General features: G+C 49.3%; 1 protein-coding gene across 1 annotated transcript in view; it reads left to right on the top strand.

Moving 5' to 3' along the window:
• Window positions 1-16,194: 16,194 nt before the first annotated feature.
• Window positions 16,195-18,537, top strand: part of LOC311234672 (mucin-like protein) — a gene marked incomplete at both ends in the record, with an annotated part of 29,194 nt that continues 26,851 nt past the window's right edge. Inside the window, 2 exons of the mRNA XM_084321917.1 lie at window positions 16,195-16,453; window positions 17,768-18,004. Of these exons, the coding sequence (XP_084178043.1) occupies window positions 16,195-16,453; window positions 17,768-18,004 (496 nt within the window). The remainder of the gene's footprint in view (window positions 16,454-17,767; window positions 18,005-18,537) is intronic.

An 18,537-nucleotide genomic window follows, 5' to 3' on the forward strand; every position in this document is an offset into this window, starting at 1 on the left:
CGGCCCCTCCTTCGAATCCTCGACCTCAGGAGTTTTTCCCTCATCTTCATAATAGGGTCAGGTCAGGGTGTGTCTGGCGGTTTGTGAAGCCCATTGAGACAATAATCATATACTGATCACCTTCTTCTCTCTTCCTCTCTTTCCCCCGGTCTCTCTCTATAGCTGCTGAACGGTCAGACTGCGAGGCGGCGGGCAACCGGTGCCACGCCGACGCCGACTGTCTGAAGTCCCTCGTCAACAACTTCACCTGCGTGTGCCGCGTGGGCTTCTACGGCGACGGGCTGACGTGCTCGGACATCGACGAGTGTACCACGCGGCTGCATGGCTGCCACTTCAAGGCTGTCTGCAATAACACTCTGGGCAGCTACAGCTGCGCCTGCCTCAGCGGATACCATGGGGACGGCATCGGATGCCAGGACAACGACGAGTGCCAGAAGGCCAATGGAGGCTGTCATGCCAATGCCCAGTGTACCAACACAGAGGGCGGGCGAGAGTGCAAGTGCAGAGCGGGCTTTACAGGAAACGGGTTTCAGTGTACGGATATTAACGAGTGTACCAACAGCGGGATCTGCCACTGGAACGCCACCTGCACCAACAACCCCGGCTCCTACGTGTGCACCTGCAACTCCGGGTACAAGGGCAACGGGAACTACCTGTGTCTGGACATAGACGAGTGCTCAGAGACCCCGGGAGTGTGTTCCGCGTCGTCCGGCTATAAAGGCTGTAAGAATCTGCCCGGAAGCTACCGCTGTACCTGCAGCAGTGGGTACGAGAGCAACGGACAGAACTGCCAGGACATCGACGAGTGTGCAGAGAACATATGCAGTCTGTTTTCGGACTGCGTGAACAACGTCGGCTCGTACAGGTGCACTTGTAAGAAAGGTTTTGCGGGGAATGGACTGACGTGTGTCGACGTCAACGAATGTAACAACGGAAACAACGATTGTGACCCCAATGCGCTGTGTATCAACCTGCTGGGTGGCTTCGAGTGCTCCTGTCTGGAGGGGTTTCTGGGAAACGGACGGCGGTGTACGGACATCGACGAGTGTAGCACGCCCGGAATCTGCCCTGCCAGCGCCGCCTGCGTCAACACTGGCGGCTCGTACCACTGCGACTGTGGCACCGGCTACCTCTACAATAACTCCAGGTGCCGCGACCAGGACGAGTGCGCCATAGGCCGCTGCAGCCCCGACGCCACCTGTGCCAATTTCCCGGGCTCTTTCACCTGTGAGTGCACGGCCGGGTACAAGGGCGACGGCATCACCTGCAGGGATGTGGACGAGTGCTCGCTGGCACAGCAGTGCCACTCCAAGGCCATCTGCATTAACCTGCCCGGCACCTTTAACTGCAGCTGCCAGGTGGGCTATTCCGGGGACGGGCTGCTCCAGTGTAGCGATGTGAACGAGTGTCTGGTGGCTAACGGAGGGTGCAGGAACAGGGCGACGTGTGTGAACAGCGAGGGCTCGTTCTCTTGCCTGTGCCTAGCAGGCTTCATACTTATCAACAAGACCCTCTGCCAGGATATAGACGAGTGCCAGGAACTGAACGACCCGTGCAACGTCAACGAGCAGTGCGCCAACACCGACGGGTCGTATGAGTGCCCCTGCCAGTCCGGTTTCTCCCGCCCCGCCGACACCATGGATTGCGCAGACGTGGACGAGTGCCGGGACAAGCCGTGCCACAGCAAGGCCTCGTGCCTCAACACCGTGGGTTCCCACACCTGCACCTGTAAGCGAGGCTTCGTGGGCAACGGCACGCACTGCGAGGACGTGGACGAATGCTCCACCGAGGGAGCGTGCCATTCGCGGGCGCTGTGCACCAACGTGCCCGGCGACTTCTCTTGCTCCTGCCAGCAGGGCTTCAACGGCAACGGCTTCTCGTGCCAGGACGTGGATGAGTGCGCGCTCTCCAACTCCACCTGTCCGTCCATCTCCACGTGTCTCAACTCCCCCGGGTCCCACGTGTGCTCCTGCCTGAACGGCACTGTGGCCTACAACGACACCTGCGTGCCGCCCAGTCCGTGGTGCGACCCCGGCTGCCACCCTCATGGGCTGTGCCACCCCTCCCCGGCCGGCTACCAGTGTGTGTGTGACCTGGGCTTCGCTGGCGACGGGCTGACCTGCTTCGACATAGACGAGTGCCAGAGGGACACCGTATGTCCCCAAAATGAGACTCAGTGCGTCAACATCCCCGGATCCTACGCATGCGTCTGCAAACAGGGCTACACTAGGAATGAGACAAAGTGCATTGGTAAGATACTATTTGTTTATCTGTAATTAATATTTCACCCTATAATGTAAGGTGTGTGTGTGTGTGTGTGTGTGTGTGTGTGTGTGTGTGTGTGTGTGTGTGTGTGTGTGTGTGTGTGTGTGTGTGTGTGTGTGTGTGTGTGTGTGTGTGTGTGCGTGCGTGTGTGTGACTGTGTACTACTAGTCCTTTGTCATATTTACTTGCAATGATACATGTTACATGATGTAAGTGTTGTGTTGAAAGGTCACAATGTACGTTTTTTGTGGACCTCAGGAAGAATAGCCACTGCAATACGCTGTAGCTAATTGGTGATCCTAATAAAATAAACACAACACACACACACACACACACAGACACACACACACACACACACACACACACACACACACATGCATGTACAATAGAGAGCATCCTGACTGGCAATATCACCTCCTGGTTTGGGAATAGCACTGCACAAGACCGAAGCAGACTACAGAGAGTGACACGTTCAGCCGAACGCACAATTGGAGGGGGGCTTCCCACCCTCCAGAACATTTACAACAAGCGGTGCAGGGGTAAGGCTAAGATAATCATCAAGGACTCCAGCCACCCAAACAACTGCCTCTTTGAACTGCTGCGGTCAGGCAAGCGATACCGGAGTCTCATGGCGAGCACAGAAAGACTCAGAAGAAGCTTCTATCCCCAGGCCATCAGGCTGCTGAACGAACAATAAACACTATGCAACAACCATCAAATGCACACAGCACACACATCCATATGCACACACTCACTTTAAACAAACAACACACTGCAGCACCCACTCTCCACACTTTAGAACACCTAAACACACTTTATTTATTGGTAAAGGATTTGCACTACAACTCGTACACCTTACTGTAAATTGTACCTAAATTGTACCTCATCCCATTTCTGCTTTGCACTATATAGTATTGTATATTAGTACATTGCATAGTATATTGTATATTGTATGGTAACTCAGTTACTCCTATTCTGCATCGAACATTGTACATATGTCTATACTGAACACTGTGACTTCTATTTTACTTCTATTTTTACATGCTATACTATTTTATTTCATACTTATCTTGTCTAGCACAGTCTCTGGAGCGTAACAGTAAGAAGCATTTTGTATAAAAGTATTCTGTACTTCTGTATGACAACTATTAAAGAAACTTGAACACACACGCACACACACACACACACACACACACACACACACACACACACACACACACACACACACACACACACACACACACACACACACATCTGGGAGCTACCCAGTGCAACCACAATCATCTATTGTTGGTCACTGAGCAGCTGGTGGTTTGGTGCCTCTTGCTCAAGGGCACCTCAGCATTGGTTGTTGATCATTCCTTCCCAAACCTAGATTTACCTACTGATCTGGTCTTCAGATCCTTCAGACCACCACTGCCCTGCCATTTGCCCTTTGAATGTCCAGTTTTTTATTTAAATATAATCTAATCCAAATACTCACAGGCAGAGGTACATGGAGAGGACAGGACTATGAGTTGGATGAGCGGTTCAATGGAGGACAGTATCTCAGACCTCCAGAACTAGGACTATAGAGAACAGCGCTATGAGTAGGATGAATGCAATATCAGTAACCCTGTCGCGTCTATACTTTTACCAACCGATTTCCAGTTCTGCGATCTGATTGGCCACTGACGTTTCTGGTCATGTGACATGTGCGCCAATCGCGTGACGCCTGTTTCTGTGCCTATTTCCGCCTCGAACAGCCTGCAAACTACCTAACGCCTAGTTTATCACTGGTTAAGCTTAGGCGACTCTTTCGAAGTTGGTTAAGGTTAGAGTTTGGAATCAGGGCTGGTGTTCTATCGCCCTGCTCTAAGACAAACTCTAACCTTAACCAACTTCGAAAGAGTGCCTAAGCTTAACCGGTGAAAGAAACAGGCGTCACACGATTGGTGCAGATGTCACATGACCAGAAACGTCAGTGGCCAATCAGATCGCAGAACGCGGAACTGGAAATCGGTTGGTAAAAGTAATGACGCAACCCTGTCACTGAGGAGGAGGAGGAGGAGGAGGAGAGCTGTGGGCAGAAAGCTAGAGTTAAGTGGCCTAGTGCAAATGAAAGGAAGGGATAGGAGACAGTTATGAGGGGTTTGATAAAGGTGTTGGATGAAGATGGACTTCAATTTAGTATATTTATAGACATGTTAGACTTTCTTTTGGCAATGGGATTGGGTTTCTTCATTGAGCGCTTGTTCTTATCATTAGGGCACGTATCTCGTGTTTTATTATTAAATAAGTTCAGTTAATATGGGGGAATTATTCCTTTGCATTTGACCCACCCTAACTACGGAGGAGCAGTGGGAAGCCACATACTCACAGGGAACTCCAGTTGTGATGTCAGTACCTTGGTCAAGGGCAATGGTAGTAGTCTTCCTAGCATGCATGTCTTTTGGTGTGGGAGTACCCGGAGGAAACCCATGCAAACACAGAGAGAACATGCAAACTCCACTCAGAAAGGCCCCCCTGCCAAAATTGAACCCAGAACCCTCTTGCTGTGAGGCAGCATTGCTAACCACTGCCCAGGATAGCCTTGTCACAAGAACACAAAACAAGATGAAGACATTGTTTCATTCCTGTCATTTATTGACAGAACACGACATGTGGGCCAGGAAAAAGAGTTTCATGTGTTCCCAAGCTCCTCGTGATAAACTGCTCCATTGTTTGTAAGCAATGGTGTTTAATGAACCATTCATACAACATCCCTACAATTTGAGAGAGATAGAAATGTCTTAAATCCAATAAAATGCCACCAGTGAGACAGTCCTTGGTGTCTGACATGGCACTATTAATATGTGATAATGTAATTGCCTAATCGCCCTCTCTCTCTCTATCTCTCCTCCCAGATGTGAACGAGTGTGAGACAGGGCAGCAGGAGTGCAGTGAGTTTGCTCGGTGTGAGAACACAGTGGGGAGTCATCACTGCTTCTGTCTCAGTGGCTTCACAGGCAATGGGAGAAACTGCTCTGGTAAGCATCTGCACCTCATCATATATATATATATATAATATATATATCCATAACATGATTAATTTGCCCCTCTGAGCTTTCCTTTAGCACCATGTGGGGATGTTTTCCCTGACACTTTCCCATTTTGGATAAATTATAGACATTGATGAGTGCCAAATCCAAAATGGAGGATGCCATCCAGTCGCCAGCTGCACAAACACGCCAGGAGCCTTCGCCTGTGCCTGCCCGCCTGGCACAGAGGGCACTGGCTTCGAGTGCCAGGACGTGGACGAGTGTGCCCAAAACTCCACGCTGCCCCACAACTGCAGCTCCCTGGGGCTGTGCAGCAACAGCGACGGGTCCTACCTCTGCCAGTGCCTGGACGGGTACCGGGGGGACGGCTACGTCTGCGAGGACGTGGACGAGTGTCGGCTGGCCACGGCCTGCGGCGCCAGCATGACGTGCTACAACGTGCCCGGCTCCTATGGCTGCATCTGCATCTTGGCCCTGGCGTACGACCGGGGCACCTGCGTGAGCGAGGACGACTGCCTGAACGCCAGCAGCGCGTGTCACCCCCGAGCCGAGTGCCTCCGCGACCACGGCTCCTTCTACTGCCGCTGCCCGGACGGTTATCACGGCAACGGCACGGAATGCCGGGACGTCGACGAGTGTGGCCCGTCTCTGGGACCGTCCGCGGTCTGCCCGGCGTTCTCCTACTGCACCAACTGGGAGGGCTCCTACGACTGCCACTGCTGGGGCGGCTACCACGGCAACGAGACCCACTGCCTGGACGTGGACGAGTGTTCGTCTGGGAGCCACTCCTGCCCCGACAGCAGCACCTGCAATAACACAGACGGGAGCTACGTCTGTCCCTGTGACCCGGGCTTCGCCGCTAACAACTCCCTGTGTCTGGATGTAGACGAGTGCTCTTTGGGCCTAGCCCAGTGCCCCGACATGTCCACCTGCCTCAACACGGAAGGACGGTTCGTCTGCGAGTGCCACGACGGTTACTGGGGGGACGACACCGGATGCGAGGATGTCGACGAATGCCTGGACCACTCCACCTGCCCCGAGCACAGCGCGTGTCTCAACATCGACGGAAGCTACGCGTGTCCGTGTGACATAGGATTCCTCAGTCTAGGCCACCTGTGTGTGGATATCGATGAGTGCAACGATACCGAGGCGGGGCCACTTTGCGCCAACGGGACGTGTGTGAACGCCATAGGCTCGTACCACTGCGACTGTAACCGAGGCTTCTGGAGTAACGGCACGGAGTGTGTGGATGTTGACGAGTGCTCCGGTAACTCAGGATTCAAGATTCAAGAGGTTTATTCGTCACATACATACACGAGACATATAGTGCACTCAGACTTGCACAGTGTGTGTAAGTCCCACTCCACCTGCGTCAACAGCCCGGGGACCTACTCTTGCCCCTGTGATGGCGGTTTCGTTCTCAGCGGCACAGAGTGCCAGGATGTGGACGAGTGCCAGGACTCCAGTGCCCCGTGCCCTGAGTATTCAGTGTGTAACAACACAGTGGGCTCCTTCCTGTGTCCATGTGTGCCCGGGTATACGCCAGCGGGACCGGACTGTGAGGATATAGACGAGTGTGCGGACAATAGCACCTGCCGCTTTGACCAGGTGTGCGCCAACGCGCCCGGGGCGTACCACTGCTCCTGTCCAGAGAGGTTCCACGAGGAGGAGGGAGCGTGCGTCGACACGGATGAATGTGAGGCTACGCCGTGCCACCCCCTGGCCCGGTGTTGGAACAGCCCCGGCACCTTCTCGTGCCACTGCCCCCGGGGCCACGCGGGCAACGGCACCTGGTGCGAGGACGTGGACGAGTGCGCCGTCCTGAGCAAGCCGTGCCACGCCCGTGCCCGCTGCTTCAACACCCCGGGGTCCTTCCTGTGCGCCTGTCTGCCGGGCTTCGTTGGGATCGGGCCGCTCTGCGTGGATCTGGACGAGTGTCAACAGGACAACGGGAGATGCCACCACGGCGCCACCTGCTCCAACCACGTAGGAGGGTTCACGTGCCAATGCGGCCAGGGCTGGGTGACCACAAAGCACAGGGGGCGCGGAGAGGGAGGGTGCGTGGATCGGGACGAGTGTGCGTCACCCACGGCATGCCCTGGACACACGTCATGTACCAACCTGCCAGGGTCCTTCAGCTGCTCCTGTCTCGCTAACAGCACAGTGTGTAAAGAGATGGTTAGACAGGGTGGGCAATACCTCTATAAGTCTGCCTTACTGGATGTCTTCTGAATACTCTGTACCGCTATACACATGTGGCTATCAAAAGTTTTTAGATGTACAGTATCATTTCATTCATCCAGTTTTGGTGATTTTACAGTGCTTTGTACAGTGAAATATATGCACTTGTTATTTGATCTATCTCAATCCCTGCGCCCTCTTTTCTTGATCCTTCAATCACAACTGTTGCTTCCCTCGGACAAAGGGGCGGGATTTGAGATGGGTCAATTTGATAATAGTGTTGCTGACTGACTAGAGCCCATGTTGGGTGTGCGCCATGACCTGACTGGCCCTGTTTCCCCCTCAGAGAGCGACTTGTACCCTTATGGAGATGAGGTGGGAGACGGCGGAGTGGAGGTGGAGGGGGCAGATGGAACCTCTCCCTACATCATACCACCGATGGGCTTCCCCTTCATGGGAAGATTGTACCACAGGATTTATGTGAGCATCCATGCACACATGTACTACATACAGATCTGATATGAGATTGAGGTTAAGAATAAAATGAATGATATGTTATGACTAAAATGCAGTGATGATAACTATGTGTTTTTTTTGTGTGTTTTTTCTTTTTACCATACTTTGTACTAACTAACTAGATTTTGCATAGAAAATGTGGCAAAAATGTATGAAGATTATGTACTTTCAAATTTGAAGCTTCAAAAGGACAGAATCGGAGCAGCATAACTGAACTACATACAACTTTAACATAACCTTTAATCAGAGAGCATAACTGAACTACATACCACTTTAACATAACCTTTAATCAGAGCAGCATAACTGAACTACATACCACTTACATTTACATACATAACATGACCTTTATAGGTCAATGGTGCGAGCTGTGAACGCTCCGAAGCACTGGAATACATGTGTATAATGCATACTTTTCATACTTAATTACATTCAATATCAAACTTCAATCTCTACTTTTAATAGAAAATACAATATACTATACGATCATGATAGCAGAATCAGTCATAAATGGCATTTCAAACACAATATTCTATTAGATCCCTCTCTCTTGTCATCTCTTTCTTTCTTTCTTTCTTTCTTTCTTTCTTTCTTTCTTTCTTTCTTTCTTTCTTTCTTTCTTTCTTTCTTTCTTTCTTTCTTTCTTTCTTTCTTTCTTTCTTTCTTTCTTTCTTTCTTTCTTTCTTTCTTTCTTTCTTTCTTCAGTTTTCTGATAACGGCCTGGTCCAGTTCCAGTCGGTCGCTGAGAACGAGCAATTCCTGTTCCCCGCCCCTTTCCCTGAGGGTTTCCGTGGCAACGAGAGCCTGGCCCTGCTGGCTGTGTTTTGGGACGACGCTGACCTCACCCTGGGGGAGGGACGGCTGCTATATCAGGTCAGAGGTCATCAGAGGTCAAGGGTCAGTGTGTAGAGTCCAAGAACTACCAGGAGGATATAAAATCAAGAATTACACCAATACCTCAATTCTGCCCCAGGGATTATTTATAGGATAATTCTGGTTTTTTCAACCTCGACTATATATTTCTATCATCTGGCTTTTTCTACTAATCAATTTTGGTTCAAATTGATTAGTCAATTAGTCCATTTTTGAGTTGTGCTTTCTGAGGCTCTTTAGTTGGCTAATGAAACTCGTGGTTCAATTCCCACTCCCAGCAGCGTGTGCGAAGTGTCCTTGAGCAAGACACTTACATGGTAAATGGTAAATGGTGCATTTATATAGCGCTTTTATCCAAAGTGCTTTACAATTTGTTCCTCACATTTTACCCATTCACTGACACATTCACACACCGACGGCGGAGGCAACTAATCGGGAGCAGTTAGGGGTTAAGTGTCTTTCTGAAGGACACTTCGACGCGCTGCCCGTAGGAGCGGGAATCGAGCCGGGAACCTCCGGATTACCAGACGACTGCTCTACCTCCCTACCTCCTTGCATGGTCGCCTCCACCGTCGGTGTGTGAATGAATGGGTGAACGTGAGGCATGAGTTGTAAAGCGCTTTGGATAAAAGCTCTATATAAATGCAGTCCATTTATGAGGGATAAATAAACGTATTTCTTTATTTCTCGCTTCCTAAAATGTTCACGAGAAAGGCGTGAGTGACCTTCCTCTCTCATCTTCTCCTCATTCTCATCTTCACTCTCCTGCTCTGCTTCTGTCTTTGTCTCTCAGGAATATCACACGTTGAACATGTCAGACATTTACTCCCAGATCGTGTTCAACCGCACGGCGGAGGACGTGACGGTGTTCGAGGTGCAGCGGAACAGGCCTTCCTTCTCCCCGGCCTGGATCCTCAAGATCACCTGGGACCATGTGATGGCCGTGTCATACCAGAAGGTCAACCAATCAGAGGTAAATACACCATTCTTCCTTCCTTCCTTGACCACTGGTGTACTTGGTAAAGGACTTCAAAAGGCTAAGACGCTTTTAGAATGCGTCTATACTTAAAGAACCAGTGCAACGGTATCAGTCATTGACATGCCTTCTGTTACACAATGCCAACAAGATTGGAAAAAAAACGGTTCTTTAATGCTTTCCAAAACCTTGATTGATTATGTGACCATTACAAAAACATCAGCAAGAGCTTAATCAAATCCAAAATGCAAACCCTCTTCCTTGTGTATGCTGAAAACAATGGGCAAAGTGCCCAAAAAAAAGAATGTTTTCAGACTCTGGGGGGGGGGCTCCTGTGTTGAGGGTCAGAGGGGCAGCAGAGGTGCTGGGTCCCATCCTCACCACCTGGCATCGGTCTGACAGAAAGTCCAGCTGGATCCAGCTGCACAGGCTGGCGTTGAGAGACCTAGGTTCCTGAGTTTGGTGTCGAGTCTGGCGGGGACTATAGTGTTGAATGTTGAACCGCAGTCCATGAACAGCATCCTCACATGGTGGTTGAGGGCGCTGTGGAGTGGCGTGTGGCTATCGTGCCGTCGTCTGTGGATCTGTTTAGCCAGCAGGTCAATTGTTGAGGGTCTTTTTCAGTGATGGTTGGGAGTCCGCTACAGATTAATTTCTTAAACATGCTTCTCAAAGAACCTGCTCACTATGGGAGGGAGGGCAACAGGGCGTCATTCAGGTATGTTACCCCGCTCTTCTTTGGCACTGGAACAATGGTGGATGACTTGAAACAGGAGGGGACAAAACGCTCTGAGAGGATAAGTTTAATATATCAGATGACATCAGCTCTGTGTGTGTGTGTGCTGAGTGGGAGGAGGTGGGGCTGTTGGGCGGGTGTGTGTGTGTGCGCGTGTGTGTGCGTGTGCGTGTGTGTGTGCGCGTGCGTGTGTGTGCGTGTGTGTGTGTGTGTGTGTGTGTGTGTGTGTGTGTGTGTGTGTGTGTGGGCAGTAGTATGTGTGTCACTGTTGGAGGCATTCACCTCAAATGAGAATCAGCTCTGTGTCTGTGCAGAAGGATAAAGTACAAGATCTGATTAAAACCGGTTAGGGAGGCTCTGCTCTTGTCATATTTAATAAGCTAACAGTGACAAGACTTGCTAACTATTTTCAAGAGGAGAGCTGAGTGGCAGTCAGCCCTGTGATGGAGGCAGGGCCATCAGACACATCTGTCAAAACAGAAAGGTCCAACCATTAAAAATATAAATCGCCAATAATGTATCCTAGTTTTTAGAGTGAAGCATCTGTATGACTGGCAATGTCACTAACTGTAGCAGCCGCTCACTATGTGAATCTCTCATTTTCATCACGCCACGCCTCTATTGTCATCACGCCACGCCTCTATTGTCATCACGCCACGCCTCTATTGTCATCACGCCACGCCTCTATTGTCATCACGCCACGCCTCTATTGTCATCACGCCACGCCTCTATTTTCATCACGCCACGCCTCTATTGTCATCACGCCACGCCTCTATTGTCATCACGCCACGCCTCTATTGTCATCACGCCACGCCTCTATTGTCATCACGCCACGCCTCTATTGTCATCACGCCACGCCTCTATTGTCATCACGCCACGCCTCTATTTTCATCACGCCACGCCTCTATTGTCATCACGCCACGCCTCTATTTTTATCGAGCCACGCCTCTATTGTCATCACGCCACGCCTCTATTTTCATCACGCCACGCCTCTATTGTCATCACGCCACGCCTCTATTTTCATCACGCCACGCCTCTATTGTCATCACGCCACGCCTCTATTTTCATCACGCCACGCCTCTATTTTAATCACGCCACGCCTCTATTTTCATTGCGACACGCCTCTATTGTCATCACGCCACGCCTCTATTTTCATCACGCCACATCGCCACGCCTCTATTTCATCACGCCACGCCTCTATTTTCATCACACCGCGCATCTTCTGGGGAAAACAACTTGGGGAATAAAGCCGTTTGTTCATAAACTACAACTTTAGGACAAAACACAGGGCATAAATCACGCCAAAGACTATCAAGGCCCAGAAATAGTCATCACCTCTTAGGTTTAGGTCACTTGGAGATTCACAAGCGTACTATTAAATGTTCAGTTAGGGAAATGAGGAAGCACAACAGCGGTCAATAGGAATGGTGTCCGTGTTTCCCCCCAAAAGTAGGCGCGGCCGTGAAAAAAGCCAAAGTACTGGATATGCCGGTGTAATGAATACACGTTTCAGTCATACTGTATACCAGGTTCTGAGTCTTGTTTGGAGTCTTGTTACTAGTCTTGTTTGGTAATGTGCCGCCTTTGCCTACCAGACTTCCTTGTGTAGTTCTGAATTGTGTGTGTGTGTGTGTGTGTGTGTGTGTGTGTGTGTGTGTGTGTGTGTGTGTGTGTGTGTGTGTGTGTGTGTGTGTGTGTGTGTGTGTGTGCGAGCTACTGTAGCTGCTCTGGGTAAACGGTATACCCTGTATGGTAAATCTGTTGTCCCTCGTGCCAAAATCCCTGGGGCAGGAGATTCATATCATTAATCACCTCCATGCAGTGTATCAAGCCAACCCTGCTTGGAAATGAGTTAGTGAGAGGTATGGTTGGAGCAAGGTGTGGCATCGCCTGCCTTGGTATTTGTCCTGGTTTACATTCCATTGTTGTGTGTGCAACGTGAGCCCTTTAAGTGTCAGCGAGAAGAAGGGAGAGATTTGGTCGAAACCCTTCTCAGAGTCTCCTGTGTTATTTCCCCCCCATGTGGCGCCACCTGGGGGCTGTTTTGCAGACTAACACCTTCCAGTGTATCCTGACCACGGACGGAGTGCGCTCCTTTGCCCTGCTGCGGTACGGGGACATGCGCTGGGGCTCCGGACAGAGGGTCCACCACAACGCTCTCATCGGCTACACGGACGGAAAGAGCCACTTCCACAACGAAACCACCACCCCGCCGGAAAACCTGTTTGGTCCCAGGGGCCGATACAGACCCCAACAGGTGAGCGGGACCCTGGGAGAAGCAGGACAGCTGGTGTACGACCTAACGGGGCCCACCACGGGGGCCGACCCGGCCCAGGGCATGAGGTGCCAAGCGTGGGCCATGACGGAGCCCGACCCAGAGGTGTGGGCGTCAGGGGTGTCTTCTTGCCCGTGTACCCGCGCCCAGGCCCTGGAGGACCTGGCGTTCGGGCCGGAGTCTGTGCCCAGCGAGCAGGCCTCCAGGGTGAGGCAGCTGAGGGAACTGCGCTGGGGGGGCAGCGGGGGCCACGTGTTTCAGTCCATCCTGACCAACCCACGCGGCTCAGGGAAGAGGTGCGTCTATGACCCCCAGGGACCACTGCAGGCCGGCTACACCGAGCGCTACTTCTCCGGACACAGCATACAGCAGCATATCGGTAACGCATCCCGATCTGAATCATCTGTATGATTAGCTGTATGTATGAGATGGCCCTTTCAGTGTGATGATCGACGAGATGTTTTAGATCATTGAGGGATTTATTTGACCTTTTATTTTTGGACAGCCCATGTGTTTTCACTGGTAAAGACTGAAACTACTCAGCTTTCTCAGAAAGTACTCAGTGCCTTCATGTATGAATAAATGGGACACAACATTACAACGGACCATGGTTAGATAATTAGGTTTGAAAAAACTATAAAACAGGACTTATATGGCTCCTCATCTAAAGATTTCAAAGCTGCTAGAATTAGGTGCTGGAAATGTTATGCAACTTTAAAAGAATAATTTCTATTGTATTCATTTTAACACGGAAATAACATTTCAATCATAATGTGTTGCTCTCTCTCTCTCTCTCTCTCTCTCTAGATGGGGACCTGCTGCCGTTCCAGTGGTGTTGTATTAAGTCTCCTCTCTGCCACCTCTACCTCACCAAGAGACCCATGGACCGTTGCCGGGGTTACGGCTGGATCAACCCAGAGCGCTGCATCGCGGGCAAGAAGGCAACACAGGGTGTCGGTGAGGAAGACTTTCTGTAAAACGTAACCGAAAGATAAAACAATCGAGAGAAGAAAAAAAAGAACATGAATTGATTTTAGAGATGAAACATATAGATAATTGCATTGTGGGTCATCTGTCAGTCAACCAGCAAGTTGCACCTGCTCAGTAGAAGGACACCTTCACCATCTGCAGAGTAGCCTGCGTCACAGCACTCAAGCAAAACCTACATTGTAAATATATTGCGTACATGTATGTTAAATACTGTGAGAAAATGATGTATTCTTTGTAGAAAATGCATTGTTGTCGGGACAGCTTGTAATGTAACAGCCTGTAATGTAACAGCCTGTACTGTAACAGCCTGTAATGTAACAGCCTGTAATGTAACAGCCTGTAATGTAACAGTAATGTAATGTAACAGCCTGTAATGTAACAGCCTGTAATGTAACAGCCTGTAATGTAACAGTAATGTAATGTAACAGCCTGTAATGTAACAGCCTGTAATGTAACAGTAATGTAATGTAACATCCTGTACTGTAACCAGGTATGCAGTGGTGGGCATACGCGGTCAAACGACGTTTAGGCTACGTCACTGAGGCAGAAGTGCGCGCATCCTATTATTATGCAAAGTCTAGGTGATAAGTGCCGGCCGGGGTGCCTATACGGCGCGACGACACAAAAATGACTCGTCGCGCCGTATACCCCGGCCGGCACTTATCACCTAGACTGTGTGTGTGCGTGTGTGTGTGCGTGTGTGTGTGTGCGTGTGTTGGAGTGTTGGGCGGGAGCGCGCGTGCACGTGGCGTTTGGCCTTGGCCCATATTACGACTGCACCACTGTAACAGCCTGTAATGTAACAGTAATGTACAGTAACAGCCTGTAATGTAAGCGCTCCTGTTCTGCAGCTATGGTGTACGGCAGCCTCCACTTCATCACCTTCGATGGGACCGAGTACTCCTTCAAGGCCCTGGGGGAGTTTGTGATTGTGCGTCTCTCCTCCAGCACCGGCTCCAATATCTTCACCCTGCAAGGGGAGACAGGCCGGCTGCAGACCAATGCACGGCCCAGACAGGTCCCCGTCGTGGTGCGCATGGCTGCCTTCCACCAGGGGATCGGCAAGGTCAGTCTGTGTGTCTGTGTGTCTGTCTGTGTGTCTGTCTGTCTGTCAGTCTGTGTGTCTGTCTGTGTGTCTGTCTGTGTGTCAGTCTGTGTGTCTGTGTGACGGATCATATTGGTCTGCGTTGTGTTTGATGTTAAATGTTAAATGAGAATGTCCCAAGGGGGAGTCGAACAGGGGGCTCCCGCGTCCGCGGGCGACGACACAGACCGCTGCACTAAGAAGTGGATCCACTCCTAACTACCGTACCTATGCGTCTATTAACCCTGTTATGGGGAAGTGAGTTTAATTTACCAGCCCGCACTGCCACAGTCACCCGTCAACACACCTGTTTCAGTGACTGTGGACCCCACGGACTTCCCCGTTACATCTGTGTGTCTGTGTGTCTGTCTGTGTGTCTGTCTGTGTGTCTGTCTGTGTGTCTGTCTGTCTGTGTGTCTGTCTGTCTGTCTGTCTGTCTGTCTGTCTGTCTGTCTGTCTGTCTGTCTGTCTGTCTGTCTGTCTGTCTGTCTGTCTGTCTGTCTGTCTGTCTGTCTGTCTGTCTGTCTGTGTGTGTGTGTGTGTGTGTGTGTGTGTGTGTGTGTGTGTGTGTGTGTGTGGGGGGGGAGGGGGTTGTGTCTCAGGGAGAGTGAGGAGGCAAGTGGTGAAAGTTGGAGAAAAGTGATATGTGTGTGCGTGTGTGTCCACATGCCTGTTTGTGTAATTTGTCTTGAGAAAGAGATACAGAAAGCAAGAGTGTGTTTTGATTGATAACACTGACAGTGGCTCATGAGGTAGAATGATCGTCTGGTAATCGTAAAGGTCCACAGTTCGATCTCTAACCATGGTCAGTTGTAATGTGTCCCATTTATTCATACATGAAGGCACTGAGTACTTGAGTACTTTCGGGGTGATGTCTTTACCAGTGAAAACACACGGGCTGTCCAAATAAAACCTCAAAATGGACTTGGCTGTGTGAGTGAATGTGAGGCACAATTGTAAAGCGCTTTGGATAAAAGTGCTATATAAATGCAGTCCATTTACCTTATAACATAACATTCCTGACCTCTGTGTGTGTGTGTTCTCAGGTAGAGTGGAGGTGTGAGGACCACGGGGAGGGACTGGAGGTTCTCATTGACGACGTGAACATCCCAGTTTCTGTCGGTAATGACAAACGCCTGGCCCTGAAACAGGGCATCATGTGTTACTAAGCATAAGTGTTACTGTAAAACATCCTGTACAGACCAGTCAACTCCAACTGGATTAACACCGCCACCTGCTGTCATCCCAGGGGTAGTGCACGTTGGTGAGGAGGGCTTCGCCATGCGCTGCACGTCGGTGAGACGGTGTGCGGCCGTGTACGCCGGGGGTCTCCACGTGGCGGTGTGGCGTAGCGAGGGTAGCAGGCAGCTGGGGGCGCTGGTGGAGGTGCCCCAGACCTTCTACAACCGCACCGTCGGCCTGCTGGGCCTCTGGAGCTCCAACCGCTCCGACGACTTCCTGTTGTCCGACGGCACGCTGATGCCGTCGCCCAACCTCAACCCTCCCTCCCAGGAGAACCTGCAGCGCTTCGGCCTGTCCTGTGAGTGGGACTGTCGCCACATACACTTCCATTATGTTAACTGGCTCTGTTGTGACCAGGCCACATGAAGGCCTCGGCCCTGCACACGGATAGAGAGATGCGATGGTCAACATGATTACCATGTGTCTTTATACCGTTAATCCTCTAATTCTCAGGTCAAATCCTTACACAGGTGTTCAATTGTTTCATTGTGATGCGGAAATATTTACATCTGAAGTCCAAGTCTGGTTATATAGTAATAATAATAATAATAATAATAATAATAATAATAATAATAATAATAATAATAATAATAATAATAATGATAATAACAGGGTTCGCACAAGGTCCTTGAAGTGCTTAAAGTGCTTGACTTTTTACAAAAAAAAGTCAAGGCCTGGAATTCCTTGAAAACAGCCCATTTTTAACAAGCTGCTTAAAAAGTCCTTGAAATTCAAATCAATCATTCACATTGAATGTTTTGTTCATCCATGATCAAATTGTTCTGAATCAAGAAATCTTTTTTTTGTTCCGTTTTAATCAAATCTGACGAGTCGCTGTCTCGCGCGCTCCTACTGCTTTTCCTCATTTCTTTGCGTGTGATGCTCTAGCTGAGAAGCAGGCCAAGAAGATGCTTAAAAAAAACAGCATTTAAAAGTGAATTGTATCCTTCGAGTGACATCATTGAAAATGAAAAATAGTGCTTGGAATAGTAGTAATAATAGTGCCTTGAATTTCATTTTGCAATGTTTGTGGGAACCCTGTAATAATAATAATAATAATAATAATAATAATAATAATAATAATAATAATAATAATAATAATAATAATAATAATAATAATACACTTTATTTGTATAGCACCTTTCAGTGCTTTACACATGGTAAAACATAGAACAGAGGGGGCAGAAGTAATAAAACAAGAGTAAAATTAAAAAAACTAAAATAGAAACGGATCAATAAAAAATGCATCAAATATGTTTTTAGTTTTTATTAGTATCAAAATGTACCCGTAGGGCCGTGTCTGGGGATCTCCGGCTCACAGGGTATTAAAAGTTCAGATATGTATTTAGGGACAAGCCCCTAGAGAGCCTGAAAAGTGATCAACAACATCTTAAATTCTATAACTCCCAGGTAACCAGTGAAGGAACGCTTAATAAACGGCTGTACAAATAGGTCATGTTTCCTCGTTCCAGTTAAAAACCTTGCTGCGGCACCTTCCATTATTTGTCCATTATTTTTAATTGTCTGTGTTTATATTACTCTGTTTACACTGTGTGTCTGTCTGTGTTGACGTCTGTCTGCATCCGTTTCCATGTCTGTGGGTGTCCTCCAGGGGCGGTCCCAGTCCCAGAAAGCCTGTTGTTCTCCGTCCCCCCCTTGGTCCCGCTGGTGCCGGCCTCCACGGAGGAGCTTCTGGCCGGGCTAAGTCCCGCCGCGGTGCAGCAGCTCCGGAGGATCTGTCAGGGCAGCATGCAGTGTGTCCACGACACCCTGGCCTCGGGGAGCCCCGACCTGGGCCTGCAGGTCCTGGAGGCCAAGGATAAGTACCTCAAACTGGCGCTGGTCTTTGGTGAGTGCGCTCGACTGGCCACTTTAGATTAGATTAGATTAGATTCAAATGTATTGTCATTATACAGCACAAGTACAGTACAACGAAAAGAGGTTTGGCGTCCAACCAGAGTGCAAATGTAGCCGTAAAGTGCAACAGCAATATACAATGTACAGGTGATTAAACTGGGTACAAAATATACAAATTAGTACTACTGAGTGTCGTGCTAATCAGAGTTGTAGTATAATAAATAAAGACAGTATGACTACTACTGGCCAGCAGCGTACTAGTAAGAGTAGTATATGTACAGATATAGATTAGATGTAGGACTATGTACAGACGGGTGAGGATAGGTATGCAGTGAGAATAACTATATATATATATATATATATATATATATATATATATATATATATATATATATATATATATGTATATACAGTATTATTGTACATGCTATCATACAGAGCTATGGGTTATGTGCAGGTGTATAAGCAAGTATATAGTGGAGTTATATGCAGGTATATTCAGACACATGTGGGTAGATATAAATG

The sequence above is a fragment of the Notolepis coatsorum genome, assembly GCF_963971535.1.
Source record: "Notolepis coatsorum genome assembly, chromosome: 9".
Lineage (NCBI taxonomy): Eukaryota > Metazoa > Chordata > Actinopteri > Aulopiformes > Paralepididae > Notolepis > Notolepis coatsorum.